The following is a 27,945-nucleotide window of genomic DNA, read 5'->3' as shown; positions in this document are numbered from 1 at the left end:
CGTGTTTCTGAGAACCTTCTACATGCTGAACTATTCTGTGTAACCTGAAAGCCTACATACATACGGTAGAAAGTCATTGCAACACGATCCACAGGCCTGATTTCTTTCTGCATGTTGGTTGGTCCTTCTGGAGCCAAGAGTCCAAAGATGGGTGGACTCCAGAGTTAACAATGCTTTTGACAAGCTGCAAGAAACTTGCAGGTGAACAACATCAGACTATGGCTTAATCTGAGCCCTAGAAGAATGTGCGTCCAACACCAGAGCTCAGCCTTGAAAAAGAGGGAGGCATAAAGTGCCTTCTGAGCATGTACAGAGTGGCCTTGCCTCAGTGTTCATTATCAGCTCACAGACATGTTGGATTGGGGGGGGGGGGATTCTCCTGGCCTGAAAATGTGATATTGGTATTGAGTTGTAAGATGCTTTCGTGCGTGTATCAAGGCGTATGATTTATTTTGTTTAGATGCTAATACTAATAGATCAAAACCACCAGTTTGCAAGACTTTGAAATAAATTCTGGTCCTATTATTGCTAGTAAATTGTATTGTCATGTGATCCCGACTCATACATGCTGCCCCTGCGTACAGGTGTCTGTACACATGCACATGTTTTTGTGTAAATAATTGTGCATGTGTGAATCTGGGTACTGGCCCCCTCAAAGGCAGGGTACAGATAGGAAGTGTGTTACTGTGCATGCATTGAACAAAACTGAGTGATAATGGTACAGGGGTACCCTGTACACAGATTGTACACGTGATGCACATAACACGTGAACAGGGCCATGGGGTTGTATGAAACCCGAGGGAAAGAGGAAGCTGCCATATCAGACCCTTGGGCCCATCTAGCGCAGCATTCTCTACAGCAGGGCTTCCCAACCTGAGTTCCTCCAGATGTTGAGGAACTACAACCCCCATCATTCCCAGCTACAATTTATTGTGGCTGGGAGTGATGGGAGTTGTAGTCCAGCAGCATCTGGAGGAATCTAGGTTGGGAACCACTACTCTGCACAGGCTAGCAGCGGCTTCTCCAAGGTTGCCGGCAGGAGTCTCTCCCAGCCCTGTCTTGGAGATGCTGCCAGGGAGGGGGACTCGGAACCTTCTGCATACAAGCCTGCAGGTGCTCTGTGACCCCAAGCCCTGAGGCAGGAGTCCTATTCCCACGTTATGTGCAAGACACATACAACCTGTGTGCAGCGCACATGTACGGATCTGAACACGTGTGCGGTTACCAATGGCCTTTGTTCACTGTGGCTGCGGATTTATTTTTTTAAAAAACATTTTTATACCTCCCAAAACTCACATCTCTGGGCGGTTTACAACAGGATGATGGGAGTTGTAGTCCAACAACAACACCTGCGAACCACCAAACCCCTGCCCTAGAGGAGAAGATTGTCTCTGGGTCTTCTTGTGCTTTGAAAAAGAAACTGAGGCCGCCACCCGACGGCGCTCTCCTCCTCCTCTCTCTGAAGGAAGCCCCCCAGCCGCGCAGCCCTCCGTTGGTGGCGTCGGAAGAAGAAGCCAGCCTGTCCCTGCTCTGTCGCCTCCTCCCTGGGAAGCCTGTTCCGGGCTGCAACCGGCATCACCGGCTCCGGGAAGCCCAATCGCTGCTGCTGCTGCTGCCGCGCCCGTGCGCGGGGCGGTTGCGGCTGCTGCTGCCGTCCGGGTCGTCGGCGCGCTGGGTCTGCGTGTGCCGGGCGGGGCTTGCTTGCCCGCCCCACGTCGGAATGGGCCGCCCCCACCTGGCGGCGGCACAGACACAGGCACAGCTGCTGCAGAGCCAAGACGAGACGGAGGCGCTCCGGGCGAGGTGAGTAAGTGCCGCTGCAGGCAGGCAGGCAGGCAGGCAGGCGAGGGGGCGGCAGTCGGGACGGGCTGGGCTGCCCGCGATGTGGGGGGTGGGAGGAGGAGGAATCCGGGCTTGCTCCAGCCCCGAACTCCGCCGCCGTCGCGCCCCGCCGCCAGAGCTGTGCGAGCCCCGGCAGGCACCTTTTCTTCGCAGCAGGGTCTTGGAGAAGCTGCGGCCGGGAAGAGGCGGCCCCCGACTGCCCAGTGTCTGTGACGTGGTGGAGGAGCCGTCACTTTCCTGCCCCGCCGGTCATAGGAACATAGGAAGCTGCCATATACTGAGTCAGACCCTTGGTCTCTCTAGCTCAGTTTTGTCTTCACAGACTGGCAGCGGCTTCTCCAAGGTTGCAGGCAGGAGTCTCTCTCAGCCCTATCTTAGAGATGCTGCCAGGGAGGGAACTTGGGACCTTCTGCTCTTCCCAGAGGGGCTCCACCATCCCCTGCGGGGAATATCTTGCAGTGCTCACACATCAAGTCTCCCATTCAGATGCAACCAGGGCAGACCCTGCTTAGCTAAGGGGACCAGTCATGCTTGCTACCACCAGACCAGCTCTCCTCTCTCCATTCCCCCCGGAGACAGAGATAGACCCCGTCCCCGGCCAAGACAAAAGTCTTCTCTGGAGGCGTCAGAGAGAAGTTGTTCCAGTCCCGAGGCACGTGTAGAGTGCGTTGCCCTTCTGACCCAGGAGGACCATTAAGTCCGCCGCGGCCCCACTCCCGCTCTTTGATTCATTATCATCTAGTCCTGCCTCCAAGGAGATCAGGACAGAGTAGGTGGTTCTTCTCCCCCTTTTTATCTTCACAACAACCCTGTGAGGTAAGGTCAGCTGAGACATGGTGGTGACCGGCCAGAGGTCTTTCTGGTTGAGCAGGGGTTTGAAGAACTCAACTCACCTCTTCCTGGTCTTAATTGAATCATCTCTATATCTTGAGTAAGAGCAGGCAGGCGTTCCCAACCTGTGGTACCCCAGCAGCTGCTGAACTACAGCTCCCATCGTCCCCAGCTACAAGTGATGGTGGGAATTGTAGTCCAGCAATTGCTGGAGTACCACAGGTTGGGAACACCAGGGCTAGAGAGATAGGCTGCGTGTGTGACCAAGTAGATGTTAGCACAGAGATCCTCAGCTTTGGGTCCACAGATGCAGTTGGACTACAATTCCCATCATCCACTCTCACAATGGCAAGATGCTATTGTGGCAAGGGATGATGGGAGTTGTAGTCTGACAACATCTGGGGAATCAAGACGGAGAATTCCTGTGTTAGAAGAAACCTGGTTCCATTTCTGACAGGCTCCTGTCTTTTTTTCTTCAGGGGCAGACAGTGGGAGAGGAAGACCAAATGCTTGCTCTTTCAGATTCTCTGATCCTTGGGTAGATCCCCTCCACTGTTTTCTTACCCACTCATAAGAACAGCTCTGCTGGAACATAGGAAGCTGCCATATTCTGAGTCAGACCATTGGTTTATCTAGCTCAGTATTATCTTCACAGACTGGCAGCGGCTTCTCCCAGGTTGCAGGCAGGAGTCTCTCTCAGCCCTATCTTGCAGATGTTGCCAGGGAGGGAACTTGGAGCCTAGAGCAGCTCTATCCCCTGAGGGATCTTACAGTGCTCACACTTCTAGTCTCCCTTCCCTTTCATATGCAACCAGGGTGGATTCTGCATAGTTAAGGGGACCAGTCATGCTTGCTATCACAAGAGCAGCTCTCCTCTCCTAAAGGCTGGATCAGGCCCAAGGAAGTCCATCTAGTCCAGCCTCCTGTTTCCCACAGTGGCCCACCAGATGCTTCTGGGGAGCCCACAGACAAGAGGTTTTTGCATGCCCTCTCTCCTGCTGCTGCTCCCCTGCAACTGGTATTGAGAGGCATCGTGCCTCTGAGGCTGGAGGTGGCCCACAGCCATCAGACTAGTAGCCACTGATAGACCGATCCTCCATGCATTTGCCATCCAAGCTGGTGGTCAAAAGTCACCAAAGAGTCACACCCTCTGGTGACTTTTGTGGACAGTTTCCAGTTTATGCTGAAACACCAAAGACAGAGAGAAATGCCTTCGCAGGAAGTGTGGAGGGGTCTGGAGACAGCGGCCAGACACCTCAGACTTCTGTGACTTCTGAGGGTGGACTGACAGTATGTTTAATTGCTCAAACTTGGGGTGCCAGAGTTGAAGACTGTCACATATTCAGGTCAGGGGAATTTCCACCAACCACAACCCAGCATGTGTGTGAGCTGATAATGAACACTGAGGCGAGGCCACTCAGTACATGCTCAGAAGGCATTTTATGCCTCCCTCTTTTCCAAGGCTGAGCTCTGGCACTGGAAGCACATTCTTCCAGGGCTCAGATTAAGCCATAGTCTGATGTTGTTCACCTGCAAGTTTCTTGCAGCTTGTCAAAAGCATTGTTAACGCTGGAGTCCACCCATCTTTGGACTCTTGGCTCCAGAAGGACCAACCAACATGCAGAAAGAAATCAGGCCTGTGGATCGTGTTGCAATGACTTTCTACCATATGTATGTAGGCTTTCAGGTTACACAGAATAGTTCAGCATGTAGAAGTTTCTCAGAAACACGATGCTGGGCTAGATAGGCCTTGGGCTTGATCCAGCAGGGCTATTCTTAAGGTTCTTTTATGTATTAATTAAAGGTATTAGACTCTTTCTGTACTTGAAAATGATGTGCAGCAGGTAAAAGACCACCCCATCCAGCCTTCTCTTTGCTGAGAACTAGCTATGGTTCCATTATTCTGGCGAGCTCCATTTAGTGCTGAAAGCCTGCATCCAGTTAGATTAATACTGCTGTTATATACTATTTCTGGTCAGTGACTGTAATAAAGGATGATGATGATGATGATGATGATGATGATGATGAGATTAAGAGTATCTGGTTGAATTAGATCCCTGGATGTTGTACTACAACTCCCTTCATCCCCCAATATAATAGCCAAGGGGTGATGGGAGTTTTAAACCTACAGCATAATGTGGGGACCCATGGTTGGGAACAGGAACAGCTCCTCTGGCTGAGAGAAAAATGGCCCTGGTTTAAAAATATATTTCAAGGAATAGCTTCCAGAGGGAGCTAAAGATTCATTTATGCGCATTTTAGTTCTTTCTTGCTCTTGATTGATTGATTAAATACCTTCAAGTTGGTGTTGACTTTTAGTGACCATGCATAGATAGATTCTCTCCAGGATGATCTGTCTTCAACTTGGCCTTCAAGGTCTCTCAGTGATGCATCCATTGCTGTCATAATTGAGTCCATCTACCTTGCTGCTGGTCGTCCTCTTCGTCTCTTTCCTTCAACTTTCCCCAGCATTATGGACTTCTCAAGGGAGCTGGGTCTTCGCATAATGTGTCCAAAATATGATAGTTTGAGCCTGGTCATTTGTGCCTCGAGTGGAAATTCTGGGTTGATTTGTTCTAGGATCCATTGGTTTGTTTTCCTGGCTGTCCATGGTCTCCTCAAAAGTCTTCTCCAGCACCCAAGTTCAAAAGCGTCAATGCTTTTTCTATCTTGCTTCTTCAAAGTCCAGCTTTCGCATCCATAGAGTGTCACAGGGAAAACCATTGTCCAAACAATTCTAATCTTTGTAGGTGTAGATGCGTCACGACATCTAAATATCCTTTCCAAGGCTTTCATTGCAACCCTACCAAGTGCTAGTCTGCAGCGTATTTCTTGACTGCTGGATCCTTTACTGTTGATGGTTGATCCTAAAAGGCAGAAGCTATCCACCACTTCAGTGTCAGTTCTGAGGCTGGTTGCTGTACCCGTTGTCATTTGTTTAGTCTTCTTTACATTTAGTCGTAGTCCCATTTTTTTCACTGCGCTCCTTGACTTTCATTACTAGAGCTTGCAGATCATCTGCATTCTCAGCTATCAGAGTGGTGTCATCAGCGTAGCGCAGGTTATTGATGTTTCTTCCTCTAGCTTTAAAACCACGCTCATCTTCTTCCAATCCAGCTTCTCTCAGTATATGTTCAGCATATACATTGAATAAAGAAGGAGAAAGTAGACAGCCTTGTCTTACTCCTTTGCCGATCTGGAAACAGTCTGTTTCGCCATGTTCCGTCTGGACTGTGGCCTCCTGTCCTGTGTAGAGGTTTCTCATGAGAACCATGAGATGTTCTGGGACACCCATTTTCCTAAGGATATTCCACAACTTGACATGGTCAACGCAATCGAAGGCTTTTCTGTAGTCAATAAAGCACCTATTGACTTCTTTCTGGTATTCTTTGGCTTTCTCAGTTATCCAGAGTGCATCAACAATGGTGTTTCTTGTTCCTCGGCCTTTTCTGAAACCAGCCTGAACATCCAGCATTTCCCTTTCCACGTAGGGCTCTAATTTGCGTTGGATGATCCTGAGCATTATTTTGCTAGCATGTGAAATTAAGGATATTGTGCGATGGTTTGCACAATCTGTTATATCTCCTTTCTGGGGAATGGGGCCCTGAGGGCTTTCTTGCTCTTAAGGCTCTATATTTCTGGGTTTCTTTGAATCTTCTTTCCTTACACATTTTTATCTGTTTTATACCTGTATAAGTGGTCATGGCTTCCTAAAAGATTCCTGGGGATTGTAGTTTTGTGACAGACTGAGAATTCCATGAGTGATGCCTAGCCTGCTGCCCTCAGCCCAGATGCAGTTTCCAGAGAAAAGGGATGCCTCAAACTGCGGTGGAGAAATGCTGGCATTTCTTCGACCACAGATTGGTGGAAGAAAAGTTTGCATCTGCCGAGTCACACATTACACAAGCTGGTAAGGCAAAGTGTGCAGTCAATTTCGACTCCTGGCACCCACAGAGCTCTGTGTTTTCTTTTGGTAGAATACAGGAGGGGTTGACCATTGCCTCTTCCCACGCAGTATGAGATGATGCCTTTCAGCATCTCCCTACAGTGCTGCTGCCCGATAGAGTACCAGTGGGGATTTGAACCGCCAACCTTCTGCATGTTAGTCAAGCATTTCCCCGCTGCGCCACTTAAGGTGATTACACAAGATGGTAGGAGGCCTGAATTCTTGTCCCCTTTGCTAAGCAGAGTTCACCTTGGTTTGCATTTGGGTATGTGACTATATGTGAGCGCTTGTCTGCTGTAAGACATTCCCCTGAAGGGATGTGGACATCGCTCAGTGGTGGAGTATCTGTTTGCAGGCAGAAAGTCCCAGGTTCAATCCCTGGCATGGGAAAGACTCCTGCTGCCTGAACCCAGAAAAGCTGCTGCCGGTCAGAGCTGGCAAGACTGAGCTCCATGGAACAATGGTCTGACTCTGTATAAGGCAGTGGCCACTTTTCCTATGTTGGGTTTGCCACTCAGTGCCCATCAGGGAGCTGTAACCCTAGGGGCTCCCATCTGATGTTGCTGGACTACAACTCCCAAAGCCATTGTGGCTGGGCGTGATGGGAGTTGTAGTCCAAGAACATCTGGGAATCCTAGCCTGGGGATCCCTGCTGCAGACAAGATTCTGATATGTATAACCATGGATACATTTTTTAAAAAACACCTGTTTGCCACATCAACTGTTTGTAATTTTCAGAGTGTTGTGTTTTTTTTAAACATTGCATAATCATAGATGTTATCAGCTGCAGTGGGGAAGCAGCTTGCCTAGGGAGCAAGAGGCTGTCAGTTCGAATCCTGCCAGTGTGCTTCCCAGACTGTGCCTAGTAAAGTCTGAGAGGAAAGCTGGTCTGGTGGTAGCCAGCATGACTTGTCCCCCTCGCTAAGCAGGGTCTGCCCTGGTTGCATGGGGGACTTGATTTGTGAGCACTGCAAGATATTCCCCTCAGGGGATGAAGCCGCTCTGGGAAGAGCAGAAGATTCCAAGTTCCCTCCCTGGTATCTCCAAGACGGGGCTGAGAGAGATTCCTGCCTGCAACCTTGGAGAAGCCGCTGCCAGTCTGTGAAGACAATACTGAGCTAGGTAGACCAATGGTCTGACTCAGTATATGGCAGCTGCCTATGTTCCTAAATATATATTTGTAGTTACATGTATCGGGCAGCAGCAATACAGGAAGGTGCTGGATGCGGATGCTCAGTGACAACGGCAAAGGCATCATTTCATACTGTGCGGGAGAAGGCAATGGTAAACCCCTCCTGTATTCTACCAAGAAAACCACATGGCTCTGTGGTCACCAGGAGTCGACACTGATTCGATGGCACAATCTTTCCTAAATCATAGGATGAATTCAGGCAAACCTATAATGAACTAATTACCACTGGGCACTTTTTGCTGCATTTCCTCACTATCCTCCCTCCCCTCTCCCATTTCCCCCCTCCCAGCTCCATGCATTGTGAAACTATAAACTGTAGTGGCCTTGGGGCAAAGACCTACCCTTCCTTTTTTGCCTGGCCTAGCCCGCGAAGCACCCCTCACGCTGATGGGACTTACAGATGCCTGGCTGACAGAATGCGGGACATTTGAAGGGCTTTGATTTTGGGCGTCTCACTCAAGCTCCAGGTGCCAGTGAAACTGGAGAAGTCTGTTAGCACAGACTGGTGAAAGTACACAGTGTCCGTATCCTTGAAATGTGCAATTAATTCCATTGTGTAAATAAGTGAGATAAGGAGGCACAGAATGAAAGAGGCCCCGGAGGACCGTGTGGTTCCTGGATTCTGAAAGTGTGGATGGCATCCGTGGGGCATTTGGCTTCCCTAAGAGGTTCTGTGCCCCGAGTTCTTGCGCCCGGCCAGGATCCTTTGCAGTGTCTCAGAAGATGCTTGGGGGTACAGATCAGGCGGAGTGTTGTGCCCGAACATCTTCTGTGACATGGACAGGGATTCTGGCAGCACAGCGCCCAAGTGGCATGGGGTTTCACAGGCATTCCTAAGAACCCGGCCCAACCTCTGGCTTCTTGGATTGTTTGTTCAGTTGTACAGATAATCTGCAGAGCTGCTCAAGTGTGTGTGTGTGTGTGTGTGTGTGTGTGTGTGAGAGAGAGAGAGAGAGAGAGAGAGAGAGAGAGAGAGAGAGAGAGAGAGAGAGAGAGAGAGTGTCAGTCCTGCCTGCAACCTTGGAGAAGCTGCTGCCAGTCTGTGAAGACAATACTGAGCTAGATAGACCAATGGTCTGACTCAGTATATGGCAGCTTCCTGTGTCCCATGTCCCACAGCCCTTGCCTATGACTCCTACATAGGAGGGTCATCAATAACGGGGGTAGGCAGCCTGGACTCTCCGGCTGCTGTTGAACTACAAGTCCCATCACCCCCAGCCGCAGCCTTGCTTGCTCCCACAAGATCAGTTCTCCTCCCCGAGGGCCAGAACTGCCTCTTCACAAGGTCATGGGCCCCTCATGCCTGTGTGGCACCGCCTGGTCATGCTGGCCCCTGGGCTCTCAGGCTTGGGTCCCCAGAGGGTGTTGGACTACAACTCCAGTGACAGGGGACGATGGGAGTTGTAGTCCAGCACCCTCTGGGGACGCCAGCCTGGGAAGTTCCTGGTGGATCGATCGGCTTCTGAACACGCTCCTTGAAAGTCGTCATGCTGTTAGCTGGGGAGGCGAGGCACAACTTGGGATCCTGCTTCTGCCATCCACCCCTTAGCTGAGGAAGTTCTTTCTTGTTTTTCCTCCCTCCGGGTGGGAGGGGAGAGGGTGGGGTTGCAGGCCGGCTGGCCAGGGGCAGGGATCCTTCTCAGCGCTCCCCTCTCTGGCTTGGAACAGGAGCTCCTTTCACAAAGCACAGAAGGGGTGGGGGGTGTCCAGTCTTGCAGCCTCCAAGCAGGACCAGGAAATAAAGTTTGAGGAAAGATGTGAACGTGGAATCTGAGCTGGCAAGAAATGAAAGCACTGCACGCAGCGGCGGCGTTCTGTGTGAAACTGTGCTTGCATTGTTTCAGGATAGGAGGCGGGGGGGGCTGACTAGGCTCCACCCCTTATCTTCGGGCCATCATGACCCTCTGGGCACAATTATTTTAGTTTAATAGCTGCCCTCATTATCTTCCCAGCATGCTCTGGTGTGCACAGGTACATTATTATTATTATTATTTAATGTACCTGTGCACACCAGAGCATGCTGGGAAGATAATGAGGGCAGCTATTAAACTAAAATAATTGTGCCCAGAGGGTCATGATGGCCCGAAGCTAAGGGGTGGAGACTAGTCAGCCCCCCCCCCACCTCCTATCCTGAAACAATGCAAGCACAGTTTTCACACAGAACGCCGCCGCTGTGTGCAGTGCTTTCATTTCTTGCCAGCTCGGATTCCACGTTCACATCTTTCAAAAGTATTTATACCTTGCCCCTCCAGCGCACTGTTCCTCGAGGCAGATAAATGGTCGCTCGATGACCCGTCGCACCAGGCTGCATGTGTGAATGGGCCATCCCATGCCTCTCCTCCAGGTCATCGGAAGCCCAGCCTATCCTCCTAGGGAGCTGGTTCTCTTGCCAGCCATTCGATTTTCTAGATCCTTGTCAGTCGGGCTTCAGGCCACGGCATAGCACGGAAACGGCATTGGTCGCGCTGGCTGATGACTTGTATCATGACCTTGATGAGGGTAGCACCTTTCTCTTGGTCCTTTTAGATCCCTCAGCGGCTTTCGATACCATCGGCCGTGGTCTCCTTGCTCCTGGAGTGCCTGTGCGGGTTGGGTATTGGGGGCCCTGTTTTGCAGGGGTCCCGTTCCTCCCTCAGTGGGCACTTTCAGTGGGTGTGCATTGGTGGCGAGTGCTCTGCCCTGTGGCCACTCCTTTGTGGGGTGCCTCAGGGCTCGGTTCTCGCACCCATTTCCGGTTCTCGCACCCATTTCCCCATTTCTCATTTTCCCATTTCTCACACCCATTTTCCCATTTTTGGTTCTCGCACCCATGTTTAACTTCTACATGAAACCGCTGGGGCAGGTCTTCCGTCAGTGTGGGGTGAGATTCCATCAGTATGCCAAGGATACTCAGTTGTATACTGCCACCCGAGGCCACTCCGGAGATGCTGTTTCTGTGCTTGCCCAGTGTCTGGAGGCTGTCAGGGTCTGGATGGGCCAAAACAAGCTCAGACTTAATCCCTCCAAGACTGAGTTGCTTTTGCTTATGCCTCAATTGCCGAGTCTGGGTCTCTCCCTGGACAGGGTTGCGCTGCCCCGGAAGGAAGTGGTCCGCGACTTGGGGGTCCTCTTGGACTCACGGCTCCTGCTCGAGCAGTAGGTGGAGGCTGTGGCCAGAGGTGCCTTTGCCCAGCTTCGGCTGGTTCGCCAGTTGTGGCCCTATCTCAACTGGCAGGCTCTGGCAATGGTCACGCATGCCCTCGTCATCTCTCGTCTGGATTACTGCATTGCACTCTACCTGGGGTTGCCTTTGAAGATGACCCAGAAGCTTCAGTTGGTCCAGAATGCGGCAGCCTGCCTACTTATGGGTGCTAGGAGATATGACAGCGTGACACCCTCTCTTGCGGTCGCTGCACTGGTTACCTCTTTGCTTCCGGGTCCAATTCCAAGTGCTGGTTCTCACCATTAAAACCCTTCAGGGCTTAGCACCTGCTTACCTGCAGGACTGCCTCTCCCGGCCAGTCCTGTCCCATCCTGTGAGATCTTCTCAAGTTGCCCTTCTTTCAGTCCCTGGTCTCAGAGAGGTCCGTAGTACTAGGGCCCGTGGAAGGGCTTTCTCTGTTGCTACCCCTTCACTTTGGGATTCTCTTCCCACCGCCAATTCAGTCTACCTCCTCCCTTTCAGCCTTTAAAACCTTATTGAAGACATTCCGTTTCTGCCAGGTATTTGCCCTTTAAATCTTTCTCTCTCTTTTAAAAATTTTAAATCTCGGATGCTGTTCTTGTCTGTACACTGCCCTGAGTCTATGGATTGGGCGGTATATTAAATCTCTTAATAAACAAACAAGAATTTATTTATTTATTTATTTATTTATTTATTTATTTATTTGTTTATTTATATACCACCCTTCCAAAAATGGCTCAGGGCAGTTTACATCAAAACAAAAACAATAAAAACTAATTAACAATTAAAATCAAAACTAAATTAAACAATTAAAATCATTAAGATTAAAATAAATTTAAAACGAACAATAAAAATTTAAAACCATACATCTAAGTAAAAGCCTGGGTGAATAAACGTGTCTTCGGTGTCTTTTAAAAGTTGCCAGAGATGGGGAGACTCTTATTTCAACAGGGAGATTGCAGCTCACGTTCATTTACCGCTGCTACCACCACTACCACCACGAATATTTGTATACTGTGCAGCAGGGAAATGCTTGACTAACAAGCAGAAGGTTGCTGGTTTGAATCCCTGCTGGTACTATATTTGGGCAGCAGCGATGAAGGAAGATGCTGAAAGGCAACATCTCACTTTGTACATGCTCACATCATAGGAACACAGGAAACTGCCTTATACCAAGTGAGACCACCCTTGGTCCACCTAGCTCAGTATTGTCTACCCAGGCTGACAGCAGTATCCTCAAGGTTGTAGGCAGGAGTCTCTCTCAGCCCTATCTTGGAGATGCTGCCAGGGAGGGAACCTGGGACTTTCTGCATGCAAGCAAGCAAGCAGCTGCTCTTCCCAGAGCATCCCCATCCCCTGAGAGAAATATTTTACAGTGCTCACACATCTGGTCTCCCATTCAAATGCAAACCAGGGCAGACCTTAGCTAAGGGGGCAAGTCATGCTTGCTACCACAGGACTGGCTCTCCTCTTCATCATAGGAAGATGCTGAAAGGAATCCTCTCATACTGTGAGGGAGGAGGCAATGGTCAACCCCTCCTGTATTCTGCCAAAGACAACCACAGAGCTCTGCGGTCGCCAGGAGTTGACACCGACTCGATGGCACACTCTACTTTACCACAAGACCCTCCACATCTATCCTCTGCAAACCACAACTCTGTCCTTCCTTCTTCCTTCTCCTCCCTTGGGTATCTCACCCACTGTCAACACTTATGGAACCATGAGAGAATGAAGCCAGTCCCAATTTTTGTGGATTTGACTTTGTAAAGGTGCAACATACAAGAGTGGCCCAAAAGAAACTTAATAATCATCCTAATGAAGAGCAGGATCTAGGTGGGGTTTTCCAGGCGTTTGCCAGTTGATTAGCAGGCTTGCGCAAATATTTTAATGTGCAATAGTAATCAGATTTTAAGATTATTGTTACCCACCCAATGAGGGCTAGAAACATCCCTTTTTAAAAGGGGAACATTGGACCGGTATTGCATGCAGAATGGCCACAGAGAAAGAGCCCTGCTTGGTGGTGGAAGTAATTCCCGAGCGGTTCCGTATCTCTGCTTGCTCACAGATCTTTGAGGGTTCTGCAAACAGGAATGAATTGCGCTTCACCGCCCTCCTGATAAGGCAGGCAAACATTACGACCTGAACTTGTCGGAGCGGAAAACCCCAACAGGAAAACCGACCCGCCTGAGACGCTGCTCACCTCTTCGCAGGTTACTACCTTCCTAAATAGAAATAACCACACACGGCCACGATGCACGTGTTCTCAAAGTCAGGCCCCCAGATGTGGTTGGAGGACAACTCCCCTCGTCCCTTTGGCCACTGTGGCTTAGGATAACCGCAGTTGTAGCCCAGCAACATCTGGGAAGCCAGCTTGGAGCATCCTTGCCAAGATGGGGAAAGTGCACACAGGTTTAGAGCCTTGCTGGGATTCAAGCAAGCCTTCATGGTTGCTCCAGAGAAGCATTTGGGCAGAGTTTGCAAGGTACAGTCAGCTCGCTGGAGGGGAGATGCAAGCCCTCCTCGTCCTCCTCCCACACAGATACCTAGTGGGCTTCTTCTCAGACTGGCAGCTGGATCTGAGGAGTGTCCCTCCAAGTCCCATGCACATGCCCAAGGTCACGTGACGGCAAAAACTGAGGTTGGAAGAAGAGTGGGAAGCCCTCGCCTGCCTCGATGTGGGCTGCCAGCTTGGATCATGTACCCAGCACACTGTCAAGGGAGGAGGAAAGGCACGTCCTGCCCCCTACTCCATCCTACCCAGAGAGGCACCACATTCACACAACCATACAGACCCTGGTCAGGCTGTACCCAAGAGGCTGCATGGTCATGTGAATGGGGTGAGATGCTAGTGCACTATCGCCTCCCCCTCCTCCTACCTCAATCTTTGCGGACACATGGCCATTTCTGGAGCGCACACAGCAGTTCTCCAGAGAGCAACTGGCCCTATCCAGCCCCAGCACAGCATCCCTCCAGTCAGTGGCTGTTGCTGGTATCTGCCTTGTGTTTCTTTTTAGACTGTGGGCCTTTGGGGGATGGGGGACCATCTTATTTATGTATAATTTGTTTTTCTATATAAACTGCTCTGAGAACTGTGGCTGAAGTAAAGGTAAAGTGTGCCATCAAGTTGATTTCGACTCTTGACATCCACAGAGCCTTGTGGTTGTCTTTGGTAGAATACAGGAGGGGTTTATCATTGCCTCCTCCTGCGCAGTATGAGTTGATGCCTTTCAGCATCTTCCTAGATCACTGCTGCCTGATATAGCACCAGCGGGGATTCGAACTGGCAACCTTCTGCATGTTAGTCAAGCATTTCCCTGCTGTGCCACTTAAGGTGGAACGTGCTCAGTTAACAGGGGTAGAAATAGGACAGAATGGGAAATAAGGGCTGAGAAGTAGGGTAGGTCATTGTTTAAAACGGGGGGGGGGGGGCTCAACTTTGGGCTCCCAGAACTCATTGGACTACAATTCCCATCATCCAGAGCCCCAATGGTTGTGGATGATGGGAGTTGGCAGATGAACAAAATCCGGGGACCCAACTCTGAGAACGCCTGCTTTAAAGGTAAGGCTGTTGATACTTAACATTAACAAGTCCTCAAAATCTTTAATGTCCCGCGATGTCAAGTTTTTAAAAAGAACAACGGGTCATGCTCAGAATGCCCCGTTCTGAGGTGCTGCTGAAAGTGCGTGACATTTTCATTCAGGTCTCCCCGAGGACCATCTTGAATCAAAGCTGCATGGAGGGTTGTTGTGTATCGCAGCCCTTTGGGATGCCTGCTGCCCTGCTGCCCTGCTGCCCCACAGTGGATCTGTCAGGCCTCCATTCTAAGATCCGGTCAAGGTATTTGGCCCCTGGTAACATCCTTCATGTGACGGGAGCCTGCACACAGGAAGCTGCCAAGTCAGACTCTTGGTCCATTTAGCTCAGTCTGGTCTGCAGTGACCGGCAGGGACTCTCTGAGGTCTCTCCTGGGATTTTGCAGAGAGAATGCTCAGTGGTGGGACAGACAGAAGGCAGTGTGTGACTCCATATGCCAGATCAGAAGAGAGCAGTTGCTGTTCCCTGGCTGGCGTTTCACGGCTCCTGCCAGGCACGTTTGCTGTGCTCTGTGCGATCTTGGTAATTGGGAGGCTTTATGGGAGATCATTCGGAGCTCACTTGGCAGGAGGTCACGGAGGAGCGTTTTCTAGAGTCCTCCCTTATTCTGTGGGTGCAGCAGGACTTCTGTCCTGGCTCGGTAGACTCCAGATTCCCGGATCTGAGCTGAGGTTGCATCAGGACAATGCAAGGAGGAGAGTCCAGCCCCTTCAGACAGCAGAACCTGGAATCGTGTGGGGCGAGAGGCTTCAGGGTTGGGTCAGGGACAGGAAGGAGCAAAGGAAGGAGGAGCGAAGAGGCTTTGTGGCAGCAACACTTGGGACGAGGCGTGGGCAGACCTCTGGCTTGTGAGATGATCGGCTTTGTTTTTTGTCTAGGAAAGCTGCTCATAGAGGCCAGGTTCAAAAGAGTGATTCAGGGTGAGGGGAGCCAGTTCCCACGAGCCAGGCATTGGGATGATCTGCATCCTCGAGTACAAATCTCCCCGTGAAAAACAGTCAGGGTTCACTTGGAGAGGGGAGACTGGTTTGGAGGAAGGCGGAGGAAGTCCTCCCTGGCCTGGGTCTGCCTCCCTGACAGCAACCCCCTGAACCATCAGAACTGGAGCCAGCTGCCCCCCCCCCCGGGAGTCCGGGAGAACCCAGGGACCTGGTGCCCCCTGGGGGAATTCCGGCCCCTTCCCCACAGCCTCACAGGCAGAGACCACACCAGAGTCGGAGTACACAGCAGCTTGTTGCCTGGCTGCTTCTCTCCCAGAGGGTCTTCTTGGGAGGAGGGGTGACCTGCCTGGGTGCCCCCTTGGGAGGAGGGCTGCCTGAGGACTGCAGGAAGGGGCAGGCCCCCTGCCAGCCAAAAAGGCCTTCAGGCATCACCAGCTCTTGGCTGGTTGACCAGGGGCGGAGCTAGGGGAGAGGGGGCCTGGGTCTGCCCCTCTCCCCAGCGGCCGCTCGGAGTGAGGGAGATAATGAAGGAAATAGAGAGGGGTGGAGGAGCTGGGGCCCCCAGGTTCTTTGAACCCGCCATCTGCTCAATTCTAGCTATGCGCCTGCTGGCTGGTTCAGCATTTCCCATCGGAGCTCATGCTTCTAGCTTGCTGTGCCTGACCTGTCCGAACCAGGTTTGGACAGGAACTTCCAGGTCAGGGATTCGAGCAGCCTCATTTGGAACAGGGCCAAGGGTGCAGCTTTGCTGCTGTTGCCGTCCTATATTTGGAGGAGTTTGCTGGTGCGACAGGAAGTCAGACTTCCCAATGACCTGCAGGTACCAAATTTTGCATACACAACTCTGCCACTGAAGTGAGATGACGAATTAGCTGACTACACTTGGAGGAAGAGCGGGATATAAATGTGAAAATAAAATAAAAATAAAAATGCAGCTCTGTCTTTAAGAGGTTTCGGCCAGCACTGGGCTCCCAGCCTGGCCAGGAACGCCTCTCCCTGCTTTTGCAAGCATGCAGAAGCCATCTTGGCCACGCTGTGAAGGTAGCGCTGGCTGTAATTTTCTTCCAAATGGGGCCTGTGGCCCTGTTTGCTAGTGTTGCCACTCCCCCTGCGTCTGATGTCAGATGCGGGGGCATGGTAGGGATGCCAGGTGCGGCCCCTGAGCACGGTGACCCGGGTTCTTTTAAACCCCCGTGCAATGGTGGCTCCACCCCTTTTACACTGGAATAGGCTGAGGGCAGTGGTGGGTTTTCATCTCTTTGCAGAATGAGTTTTGTTCTGGGTGGCACTATCAAGGCAATGTGTGTGCACCTGCATTCAGGCGGGGCCTTCCTGATTCAATCTAAGTGCGATCTGAAATTAGTGGGCATCAAAAAATGTCTGCGCGCATGCACATGCACACACCTTAAACGGAACACTGGCTGGGGGAAATTTTTAATTTTTAATAATTTTTTTGTAGCAGAAATTCATCATATAATCCTCAGATTTTAATTGTTATAGTTCTGAACAGATTTCTCACACTCAGTGACCAGATCAATAATTCAAAAACAACATCATGCCTCCCCCAAACAAAAGATCTTTCTCAGATTCAAATTTACCATATATGGCAATTAGTCAATAAAATGAATGTTTGAAGTTGAAATCCTACAAATTTGAAACTGTTCTTTTCCTTCCCCTTTCCTAGAACATTAATAAAACATTTGATTGCATATATTTAAATTCTTGAGCTTACCTGTAAGTGTAAACTACGCAAAATGACTTTGCCTGGGCGTTTTCCAGGCTAGCTGCTCAACAGCAGCAAGTCACATTGTTCAGGCAAGTCGCACTGAAAATGTAAACAGCAGTGGGAGCAGTCTCACAGAAACTAACAAAAAAACAGCAACTTCCTTACGCCGGATATACGGCATCCTAGCTCTGTATCGCAGCGATTAAATTCGAGACAAGGCATTGGCAATGTGAACGGCACCCTGCTGACCGCGTAGGGACTGTGGTGTCACAATGCAGGAAGTGTGGAAGCGCACTTCTGAGATCTGATGTGATCCCGTTGCAGGGTCTAATCTGGAAAGCACCCGGGTTAACAACGGGCCTCACCTACCAGTGATAATTGGGACTCAGGAACCTTTGCTCACTTATCGGTAGTTTGCTGGATGATCCGCTGTGGATCCTAATATGGTCTCTGCCCACTCCTGCCTTAGGATGCTTCCAGACCTGACTCTAAGGGTGCTTTCCTGTATGTGACCCTCACTTGATGACTGTGCAGTGAGCAGCAAATGCCCTGTGTGCCTGAGAGAATCACCGAGACCAAATGCACTTCTGTTCATCCCACATTCCCTCAAGCACAAACTTTTTCAAAGGAGCCATTTCTGTTCAAGAATGTGCCAACCAGCCCTACGAATGTGCACTTAAAAAGAAGGATTGGACAACTTCACGGAGGAGGAGGAGGAGGTGTGTGGCAATGGTTCTGAACCGTGACAGCTAAATACTAGCGTTTAGCGTCACTTGGGGGTTCTCAGGCTTGGGTCTCCAGATGTTGTTGGACTGCAACTTTGAGCCAAGCGCTGTTAATCGGTGATTGATAAGCCTGAGGAAAGAAAGATGGGAGGTGGCGTTGACAGAGGAAATTGCCCTTGCTTAGAATTGAGGACACCGCTAGAGAAGATAACAGGAGACCTGTTTTCAGAACTCCCTTTTTTCCACAGGGGATGGGGCCATCGCTCAGGGGCAGAGCATCTGCTTTGCATGCAGAAGGGCCCAGTTTTGCACCCTGGCAGAACCTCCAGGTAGGGCTGGGCCTGACTCCTGCCTGCAATCTTGGAGAGCTGCTGCCTGTCAGTGCAGACCATAATGAGCTCGATGGACCTAGAATCCGGCTCGGTAGAAGGCACCTTCCTGGCTGTGTTCCTAATATATTTGTTGGGGGAGTCTGTAGCTCAGTTATGGAACATGCATGCAGAAGGCCCCAGGTTCAATCCCTGGCAGAGAAATGCTTCTATCTGCAACCTTGGAGAGCTGCTGACAGTCAGTGTAGTAGACAACCCTGAGCTAGATGGGCCAAGGGTCTGACTCAGTATATGGCAGCTTCCTAGGTTCCTATGATGCATGATGTTTTGTGTGCTTGTGGGGGGATATTTGGATCAGGACTGTGGAGTTTGGGGAGGGATGCCCCCTCCCAAGCTGCTCCTTTCCTTGCAGGGCAAAACACACAAGCACTCCTGTGTGTTTCCCCAGGGGAAGTCACACACACACACACACACACACACACACACACACACACACATTGAGCAAAGAGACTGCTTGACGATGGGTTCTCAGGAGCTTCTCGGGGAGGGGGGGGGAATGACCACAGGGTAGAAATCCAACTGATACAGGCCGCCTTCATTGCCGGGGCGCTTTCTGATTTATCCTGGGCTGCAGGCAGGCTGCATCCTCAGCTGGACTGATGCCATCATGCCCCTCCATCACGAAGGCCATGTCATGTGCTTTTCAGCCTAGGCCTTTCCCAAGCTATCATTGGTGCATACAGAAGAACACAGAGAACCGGGCCACGAATCTCTCCTACCGTTGCAAAATCTGCCACATTTGTATAAGAAGGCATGAGGAATATGGGTGTCTTTTTACTTTGGTGAATTTGGGAAATGAGTGGAAACTGTTCTGTCCAACTGAAGGCCAGTTTGCCAATGCCCTAAGCAAGTCACTGCACATAACGGGAACGGGTGGCTTTGGAGAGTGGCTTTCCACTGGGGAAAGAAAAAGCTTGTGGGCAGCATGCAGACTAGTCTAGTGGTAATGCAAAAGCTGTAACACTGGCCTGTGGATATAGTGCATCATCATAGGAACATAGGAAGCTGCCTTCTACCAAGTCAGACCCTTGGTCCATCCAGATCAGCATTGTGTCTACACAGACTGGCAGTGGCTTCTCCAAGGTCTGTCTGTCTGTCTGTCTATCTATCTATCTATCTATCTATCTATCTATCTATCTATCTATCTATCTATCTATCTATCATATTTTTACACCGCCCAAAACTTACGTCTTTGGGTGGTTTACAACAAGATTAAAAGTAAAACATTAATTAAAAACAAAAACAAAAAATTTAAAAGCAAGAAATTTAAAACACAATCTAAAATTTTAAAACAATATTCTAAAAACAATATTAAAACAATCAAAACAATATCAGTTAAAAGTCTGGGTGAAGAAATGCATCTTTAGAGACTTTTTAAAAGCTGTCAGAGATGGGGAGGCTCTTATTTCACTAGGGAGCACATTCCAAAGCCTCGGGGCAGCAACGGAGAAGGCCTGTCCCTGAGTGGCCACCAGACGAGCCGGTGGCAAATGCAGACGGACCTCTCCTGATGATCTCAGTGCGCGGTGGGGTTCATGACGAAGAAGACATTCTCTTAAATACCCAGGGCCCAAGCTGTTTAGGGCTTTATAGGTTATAACTAACACCTTGTATTTTGCCCGGAAACATAATGGCAGCCAATGTAACTCCTTCAATACAAGAGTAATAGGGTCTCTCCTGGATGACCCAGAGACCAGCCTGGCTGCCGGATTCTGAACCAACTGTAGTTTCCGGACTACATACAAGGGCAGCCCCACATAGAGCGCATTGCAGTAATCCAGTCTGGAGGTTACCAGCAGATGTACCACTGTTTTGAGATCGTTCATCTCAAGAAATGGACGCAGCCGGCGTATCAGCCGAAGCTGACAGAAGGCACCTCTGGCCACTGCCTCAACCTTGGTCACCAGGGAGAGACTTGGATCCAGAAGCACCCCCAGACTGCGTACCTGTTTCTTCCGGGGAAGTGTGACCCCATCCAGAACAGGAAGATCAAAATTGTCTCTCGAGTTCTGACCCCACACAATGAGTACCTCCGTCTTAGCCGGATTCAGTCTCAGTTTGTTATCCCTCATCCCGCCCAGGATGCAGGCCGGAGTCTCTCTTAGCCCTATCTGGACATGCCAGGGAGAAAACCCGGGACCTTCCGGATGCAAGCCTGCAGATGCTCTTCCCAGAGCGGCCCCATCCTCTGAGGGGAATATCTTACAGTGCTCCCACATGTAGTCTCCCATTAAGATGTAAACCAGAGTGGCCCCTGCTTAGCAAAGGGGATGATTCATGCCTGCTCCCTTAAGGCCGGCATAATTGCATGAGAATATTCATCTCTGTGCTAATGCAACCTCTTGCCCAGTCCCTCGTGTATCCTGTCGCCCTGCCCCTCGCCCCTGCCAGCAGGTGTGCAAATGAAGATATCCTTGCACAACATGCATTTGGACCATTCCATGAGTGGTAGTGCAACTCTGTGGGGCACTGATCCTGCAAAAAGCCCTTCATAGGGACATGAGCAGCTGCCTTCTACCGAGTCAGACGTTGGTCCATCTAGCTCAGTATTGTCTACACAGGCTGGCAGCGGCTTCTCCAAGGTTTCAGGCAGGAGTCTCTCCCAGCCCTACCTCCTGCCAGGGAGTGAATCTGGGACCTTTAAGCTGCCTTATGCAATTCAGACGGTTGGTCCATCTAGTTCAGTATTGGCTACACTGACTGGCAATGGCCAACTCTGCAAGATTTCAGACAGGAGTCTCTCTCAGCCCTAACTGGAGATGCTGCCAGGGAGTGAAAGTGGGAACATTTGCATGCAAGTATATAGCTGATCATTTGTATGCAACCATGCTAGGGATCATTAGGAAGGGGACTGGAAATAAAACTGCTAATATTATAATGCCCTTATGCAAAACTATGGTGCGGCCACACTGGTTACCACATCTAAAAAAGGACATTGTAGAACTGGGAAAGGTGCAGAACATAAGAACATAAGAACAGCCCTGCTGGATTGGGCCCAAGGAGGCCCATCTAATCCAGCAGCCTGTTTCACACAGTGGCCCAGCAGATGCCGCTGGAAGCCACAGGCAGGAGTTGAGAGCATGCCCACCATGTGATGAAACTGACCGACCACACAGCAGAACCCTTCTTCTTAATTCTTCCCCCTCCCACAAAATGACACTCCAGTGAATTTTCACAAGGTACAGTCCACAGTGGCGTCCACTGAAGGAGAGCTGGTCTTGTGGGAGTGAGCATGAATTATCCCTGTTGCTAAGCAGGGTATGCCTTGGCTTGCATTTGGATGGGAGACTCTATGTGAGGGCTGTGAGATATTCCCCTTAGGGAATGTGGCCATAACTCAGTGGGAAAGCACTGAAGAACATAAGAACAGCACTGCTGGATCAGGCCCAAGGAGGCCCATCTAGTCCAGCATCCTGTTTCGCACAGTGGCCCACAGATGCTGCTGGAAACTACAGGCAGGAGTTGAGGGCATGCCCTCTCCTGCTGTTACTTCCCTGCAACTGGTACTCAGAGGTATCCTGCCTTTGAGGCTGGAGGTGGCCCTCCAACTTGATAGACCTCTCCTCCATGGTGATCCAAACCCCTCTTAATGCTATCCAGGTTGTTGGCTGTCACTACATCTTGTGGCAGAGAATTCCACAAGTTGATTATGCAATCAGAAGAGGGCAGCCAAGATGATCAGGGGCCTGGAGCACCTTTCTTATGAGGCAAGACTACAACACCTGGGGCTATTTAGTTTAGAAAAAAGACGACTGCGGGGAGACATGATAGAGGTCTATAAAATCATGCCTGGTGTGGAGAAAGTGGATAGAGAGAAATTCTTCTCCCTCTCACATAGCACTAGAACCAGGGGTCATCCCATGAAATTGATTGCCAGGAAATCTAGGACCAACAAACTGAAGTATTTTTTCACACAACGCATAATCAACTTGTGGAATTCTCTGCCATGAGATGTGGTGACAGCCACTAACCTGGATGGCTTTAAGAGGGGTTTGGATCACTTCATGGAGGAGAGGTCTATCATCGGCTACTAGTCAGAGGGCTATAGGCCACCTCCAGCCTCCAAGGCAGGATGCCTCTGAGTACCAGTTGCAGGGAAGTAACAGCAGTAGAGGGCATGCCCTCAACTCCTGCCTGTGGTTTCCAGCGGCATCTGGTGGGCCACCGTGTGAAACAGGATGCTGGACTAGAAGGGCCTCCTTGGGCCTGATCCAGCAGTGTTCAGTGTTCATAACTGTTCTTATGTTCTTCGGTGCTTTCCCACTGAGTTATGGCCCCATCCCCTAAGGGGAATATCTCACAGCCCTCACATGGAGTCTCCCATCCAAATGCAAGCCAAGGCAAACCCTGCTTAGCAACAGGGATAATTCATGTTCACTGCCTCAAGACCAGCTCTCCTTCAGTGGATGCCACTGTGGACTGTACCTTGTGACAATTCAGTGGAGTGTCATTTTGTGTGTGGGGTGGGGGGGGGAGAATTAAGAAGAAGGGTCCTGCTGTGTTGTTGGTCAGTTTCATCCCATGGTGGGAATCACAAAGAAGACAAAAATGCAGCCGTTGAGCAGGGAAAGGGGACACATGGTCTGCTCCAACTATCCCTGCTTTCTGGTACTTTTTCCATGGTCAGCCACTCTCCCGTGTTTGCCTTGGAGGAGACTGAGAGACTCCCTTTAGAAAAATTACTGTGCACACTCAAGATGCTATTTCTGAGGTGTATGAATTCCTCTCACCTAATTATTTCCAGTTAAATTTGGGAGGAGGGTGCATATGACTCTGCTTCAGGGCACATGAATGGGGATGTATGTGCATTAGTACCAGCAGGAGTGGCTCATCCTAACTATCTGGGGGGTCACCAAAGGAGGCTGCTCAGGTGAGTCCACCCTGCCTGAGAGCTGTGTTGCCTGCAGGCTGGCCATTCATCAGGTTAACCACACAGCTCTAACTGACGAATGACCAACCTGCAGGCAGTGTGGCTCTCAGGCTTGGTTGGAGAGAGACGAGCAACCCAAGCCGCTGCCAGGAAACAGAGGTAGCTGTGTCTCCTTTGGGTCACCCCCCTGACTCGTTAGGATGAGCCACTGCGGGTGAACCCGGAGGTACTATCACCTCTGTAGCCAGCCTGCTATCGCTTCATAGAAATACAATACAGCTGGTGAGTTTGTTTTGTGTGGCTCAGTTTTGATAACCTGCTCTGCAGCAATTGTGTCTTTTGGCAACACCCCTTTCCCCTTTAAATCATGTGAGCACATCCAGGATGTGGCTTATCAAAAATGCCAGGGCCCAGTTTCTCATGTATCCACTGCCAAAGCGCCTATCAAGTTACCAATGTATTTGAGTTACAGCCGTTCTCCATATCCATGGTGAGAGAGTCCATTCAACCTTCTTAAGTTGAAAAAGAAGGAGGCTGTTAAGATCAGCTTCCTAGCACACCTGGGCCAGAGGCCAGCACAGAACAAGCTGCGAGGGTGTGGCATGTTTAGAAGAGTGTCCTGATTTCAGTCCGCGAGATGAATTAAGAGGAAACTGTGCCCTTCCAGATGGCAAGTATTTGCACTATTCTAACCATAAGTTTACACACCCTGCAGGCTTCTGTAACACTTCACAGCACAAATTCACACTGTGTTCAGACTGAAAGCAAGGTCCTTGCACAATTTTTGCAGCGCCACCTGCTGGCCTGCCCTTCCTTTCTGAGAAGAACCACAGTTCGCCAGAAAATTAGTAATCGGTTTTACTCTCGGAGACCAAGAGCAGGCCAGCAGGTGGAGCCGCAAAAATTGTGCAAGGACCCCGCTCTCTGTCTGAAGATGGAGTGAATTTGCCCTGCGGAGAGTGACCAAAGCTTGTGGGAGGGAGTGGTGGGTGAGACACTTCATGCTTGGAACAGTGCAGAAAATTGCTATCTGGAAGGATGCTCCATGTCAAACCTGGAGTGCAGGCTGGACAAGCAAGCAGGATTTTCCCCCCAGGCAGGTTTTTTTTTTTTAAAGCCTCCAAAATGTGTGATATTTTATTATTAATTTTATGACAGCCAGGGGTGCAGTGGAGTGGAGTGGGGATGTACAGGGATAGAGCACTGATGCTTCTTTGACTATCAGTCAATCAATCAATCTTTATTATGGTCACAGACCAGCATAGCTTCTCTGGCTGTCAGGTGGGGCATGGCCATGGGGGCAGTCATGGGAGAGCGCCTGCGCATCTGAATTTGCAACGATACCACTGGTTGACAAGCCCTTAGGAATGCCAGCCAAGGTTTACGGCTCCCTGATGCTTGGCTGACTTAGATTGGAAGTTAGATTGTTAACTTCCACCCCACTTACCACTGCCCTGCCTGAAACCAGCCCCCTCCCCTGCACGCGCGCGCACACACACACACACACACACACACACACACACACACACCCATAGAGTGCACCTTAGTGTTGTAAAATGAAACAATAAAACTAGCCATAAACATTTCAGAAAAATCTAGACATTCTGAAACATTTTTAAAAGTCACCAAAACAGACTAGAATTCATAAAACTGGGCCCAGTGGACCGTCCCCACCTTGGCAGGCCTGCTGGAGTCATGGCTGACAGATTTTCCGTTTTGGTTCATGGCCGTCCTAAAGTCTTCTTCCCTTGAGACGTGATTGGTTCTCAGGTGCTCACTGCAAACCGTGCCGCCCAGGTGGAACCACCTCATGCTGGGTTACGTGCAGTGAGGGTCTGTGTAAAGGTGTCCTTCTGTTCATCCCTGCCTTGCATGTTTCGGGAGGATAAAGCAGTGACTCTCTGTGTGGTGGACTGATGCATCCTGGAAACAAAAGCTATTTATGTATTTTAGAAAACTATGTGCACCCTGCGCCTTTCACCTCATAAGGCTCCTCAGCTTACAACCAATACTTTTGCATTTATCCCTGGGAATAGCAAATGTGACCGGTTCAGTATGGAGTGAATTTGGTGCCAGGGCACTTTCCAGACCAGCTGCTGGAACAGCAGCAAAATGCCTCCGTTCAGGGAAGTTGCATTCAAAACGTGAACAGCTGGGAGAGCAGTCTTGCAGCAACAAACAACCCGGAAAAAACACCGACTTTTTTTACGCTGGATGTATGACGTCCTAGCTCGATATCCCAGTGATTAAATTTGTAGCAAGGCATAGGAAATGTGGACGGCACCCTGCTGTCCCTGTAGGGACTGCGGTGTCAGGACGCAGGAAGTGTGGAAGCACACTTCCGAGATATGTCCTGACCCCATTGAAGGGTCTAGTCTGGAAAGCACCCAGCTGCCCGATTAAAAGTGTTTTAGGATTCTGCCTGGCCTTTTTTAGAAGGGGCCGGAGGGGGGCAATCAGCCTGGGCCCCACACATGGAGGGGGCCCCATCCAAAGTATGGCTCATTATTTGAAATAATCAGACCTTGGGTCTCCCCCAAGATGCCGGTAGCTGAAAGCCACTGTAGCTGGGGATTATGGGAGTTGTAGTCTAACAACATCTGGGGACTCAACTTGAGAATCCTTTAGACAAACTGAGGACATAAGTCCCTATCTGTTTGGGGACCCTCTTAACCTCTGGATTCTCCTCTTCAATTTCAGCCATCCTCTCCTCTTTTCAACTGCCCTGTTTGCAGCTATCACTTCACCAGCACTTTCCATTCTCCCGTAGTCTCCCCTCAGGGAGTCCAGCAAGCTATTTACATATCACTTTAAAGGTAAAGTGTCGACTCCTGGCGCCCACCGAGCCCTGGGGTTTTCTTTGGTAGAATACAGGAGGGGTTGACCATTGCCTCTTCCCGCGCAGTATGAGATGATGCCTTTCAGCCTCTTCCTAGATCGCTGCTGCCCGACAGGTGTTTGGGAAACAGACCAGCGGGGATTCGAACCAGCAACCTCTTGCTCACTAGGCAAGTCATTTCCCTGCCACGCCATTAGGTGGCTACATATCATTTTACGCTAGTATAAATCAAAGTTAAAACATGAACCAAACAAGCCATCCAGCAGCAAAAGTGATGGGGTGAGATGACTGAAGTCCACATTGCCTATGTGAAATAGATCCCTTCTAGGTGGGTATTTCTCACTCATCTCAAGCTGGATGACATTTAAGCTCTCTTATAATTTCTAAGAGCATCTCCTGAGTAGGGAGAAAGCAGGAAGCCCCACCCCGCCACTGTCATTCACACTCCGTGCCTGATGGCCATCATGTGTACGCCACCGCTCTGTTCAGACAAACAGCGCCATAAGCGTGGTAGGCATGAGTGACAACGGGGTGGGGTGGGATTCCTCCCTGCTTTCTCCCTCAGGAGCAGTGCTCACACTTATGATTTATAATGTGTGAAGAGGGCCTTAAAAGGTAAAGGTAAAGTTGTGCCGTCAAGCCAATTTCGACTCCTGGCGCCCACAGAGCCCTGGGGTTTTCTTTGGTAGAATACAGGAGGGGTTCACCATTGCCTCCTCCCACGCAGTATGAGATGATGCCTTTCAGCATCTTCCGATATCGCTGTTGCCTAATATATAGTGCTGAAAAGTAGGACAATAGCTCCCAGGTTCCCTTACAAAGAAACACAGTAGCCTCCCTTCCCCTCCTATCATGAGTGTTGTAAAGGTGAAACAAGGTGGCAATTTTTTTTTTAAAAAAAAATCATATCTATCATATTTGTATACTGCCTGATTTATGTACATAATCCAAAATGCATCAAAAAGAAAACAGAATAAAAACAATTAAAACCATTTCACGGAATAAGTAGTTGTTCTGGTAAGAACGAATATGCCTATGTTTCTTTCCCCATAAGCTTAATTGGTAATTACCATCTTCATAAGTTAGCCCACTTCAGCCTTAAATGATCACACGTCTGCCCTCTTGACTTGAGGTGGATGGCATGATCACAAACTGTCCTGGTCACCACTGCAGCTATGGTGAGGATCTGAGGACGCTTAAGTAGCCATATTTGTGGGAATCCCAACGCTTGCCTCATTCTGAAATGGTCTCCGTTTTTTGTCAGCAGCAGCAGCAAGGGCGTGTCTCCTGGGATCTGACAGTGGCAGCAGGGATGGCCAACGTGACAGAGAGCTGGCTCCTGTTGAGAGCTAGGTTTGATGCAATGCTGAAGACCCTTAACCAGACGCTCTGCCGTATGGACCTGTGCCCCCAAGGGGCTCAGCAGGAGGACCTGGAGGAGGGAGAGAGCTACGCCTACTTGTACATCCTCTTCGTGATGATCCTCTTTGCCGTGACAGTTGGGAGTTTGATCTTTGGCTACACCAGATCCCGCAAGGAGGAGGACCAACTTAGCGACCCCTACCATATGTACATCAAGAGCCGTGTCTCCATGATATGAGGAGGGGAGGGACGGAGAGAGAGCAAGAGAGCAAGGGAGATGGCCTTGATGGCATCCTTCAAGAGAAACTTCTTTGCTGGCTCCTAATAAACTTTTCCTTCTGGAATTGGGACACAGCTGTGTTCCCTTGGGTGGAGAGACCCAAGACGTGGGGAAACAAGACTGTATGTACAAAGAAATACAGGCGTGGTCTTGAGCCACTCATTCCCAAGAGCTGTTTATAGTGTTTTTATAATAGCACATTTGATTTCCACGGCCAAACATACAATAAAGAGATCATTTGCAA

At 50.0% G+C, this 27,945-nt stretch overlaps 1 protein-coding gene across 1 annotated transcript; it reads left to right on the top strand.

The window, feature by feature from the left end:
- The first annotated feature begins 170 nt into the window (after nt 1–170).
- On the top strand, nt 171–27,945 carry KCNE3 (potassium voltage-gated channel subfamily E regulatory subunit 3). The gene is made up of 3 exons (XM_053306094.1): nt 171–201; nt 1,418–1,803; nt 27,324–27,945. Exons 1-3 carry the CDS (start codon nt 171–173, stop codon nt 27,657–27,659), a joined length of 753 nt encoding a protein of 250 aa, XP_053162069.1. The 3' UTR covers nt 27,660–27,945.

The sequence above is a fragment of the Hemicordylus capensis genome, chromosome 3, assembly GCF_027244095.1.
Source record: "Hemicordylus capensis ecotype Gifberg chromosome 3, rHemCap1.1.pri, whole genome shotgun sequence".
Classification (NCBI taxonomy): domain Eukaryota; kingdom Metazoa; phylum Chordata; class Lepidosauria; order Squamata; family Cordylidae; genus Hemicordylus; species Hemicordylus capensis.
The sequence above is the reverse complement of the archived record's forward strand: the minus strand, read 5'-3'. Positions and strand labels throughout refer to the sequence as shown.

What these genes read in the sequence shown, in the direction of transcription:
- KCNE3 (XM_053306094.1), top strand. Translation starts at nt 171, where the DNA reads ATGCTTTTGACAAGCTGCAAGAAACTTGCAG. An exon ending in AAGCTGCAAGAAACTTGCAG is followed by an intron (nt 202 to 1,417) that starts GTGAACAACATC and finishes GCTTTGAAAAAG; the next exon opens with AAACTGAGGCCGCCACCCGA. An exon ending in ACGGAGGCGCTCCGGGCGAG is followed by an intron (nt 1,804 to 27,323) that starts GTGAGTAAGTGC and finishes GTTTTTTGTCAG; the next exon opens with CAGCAGCAGCAAGGGCGTGT.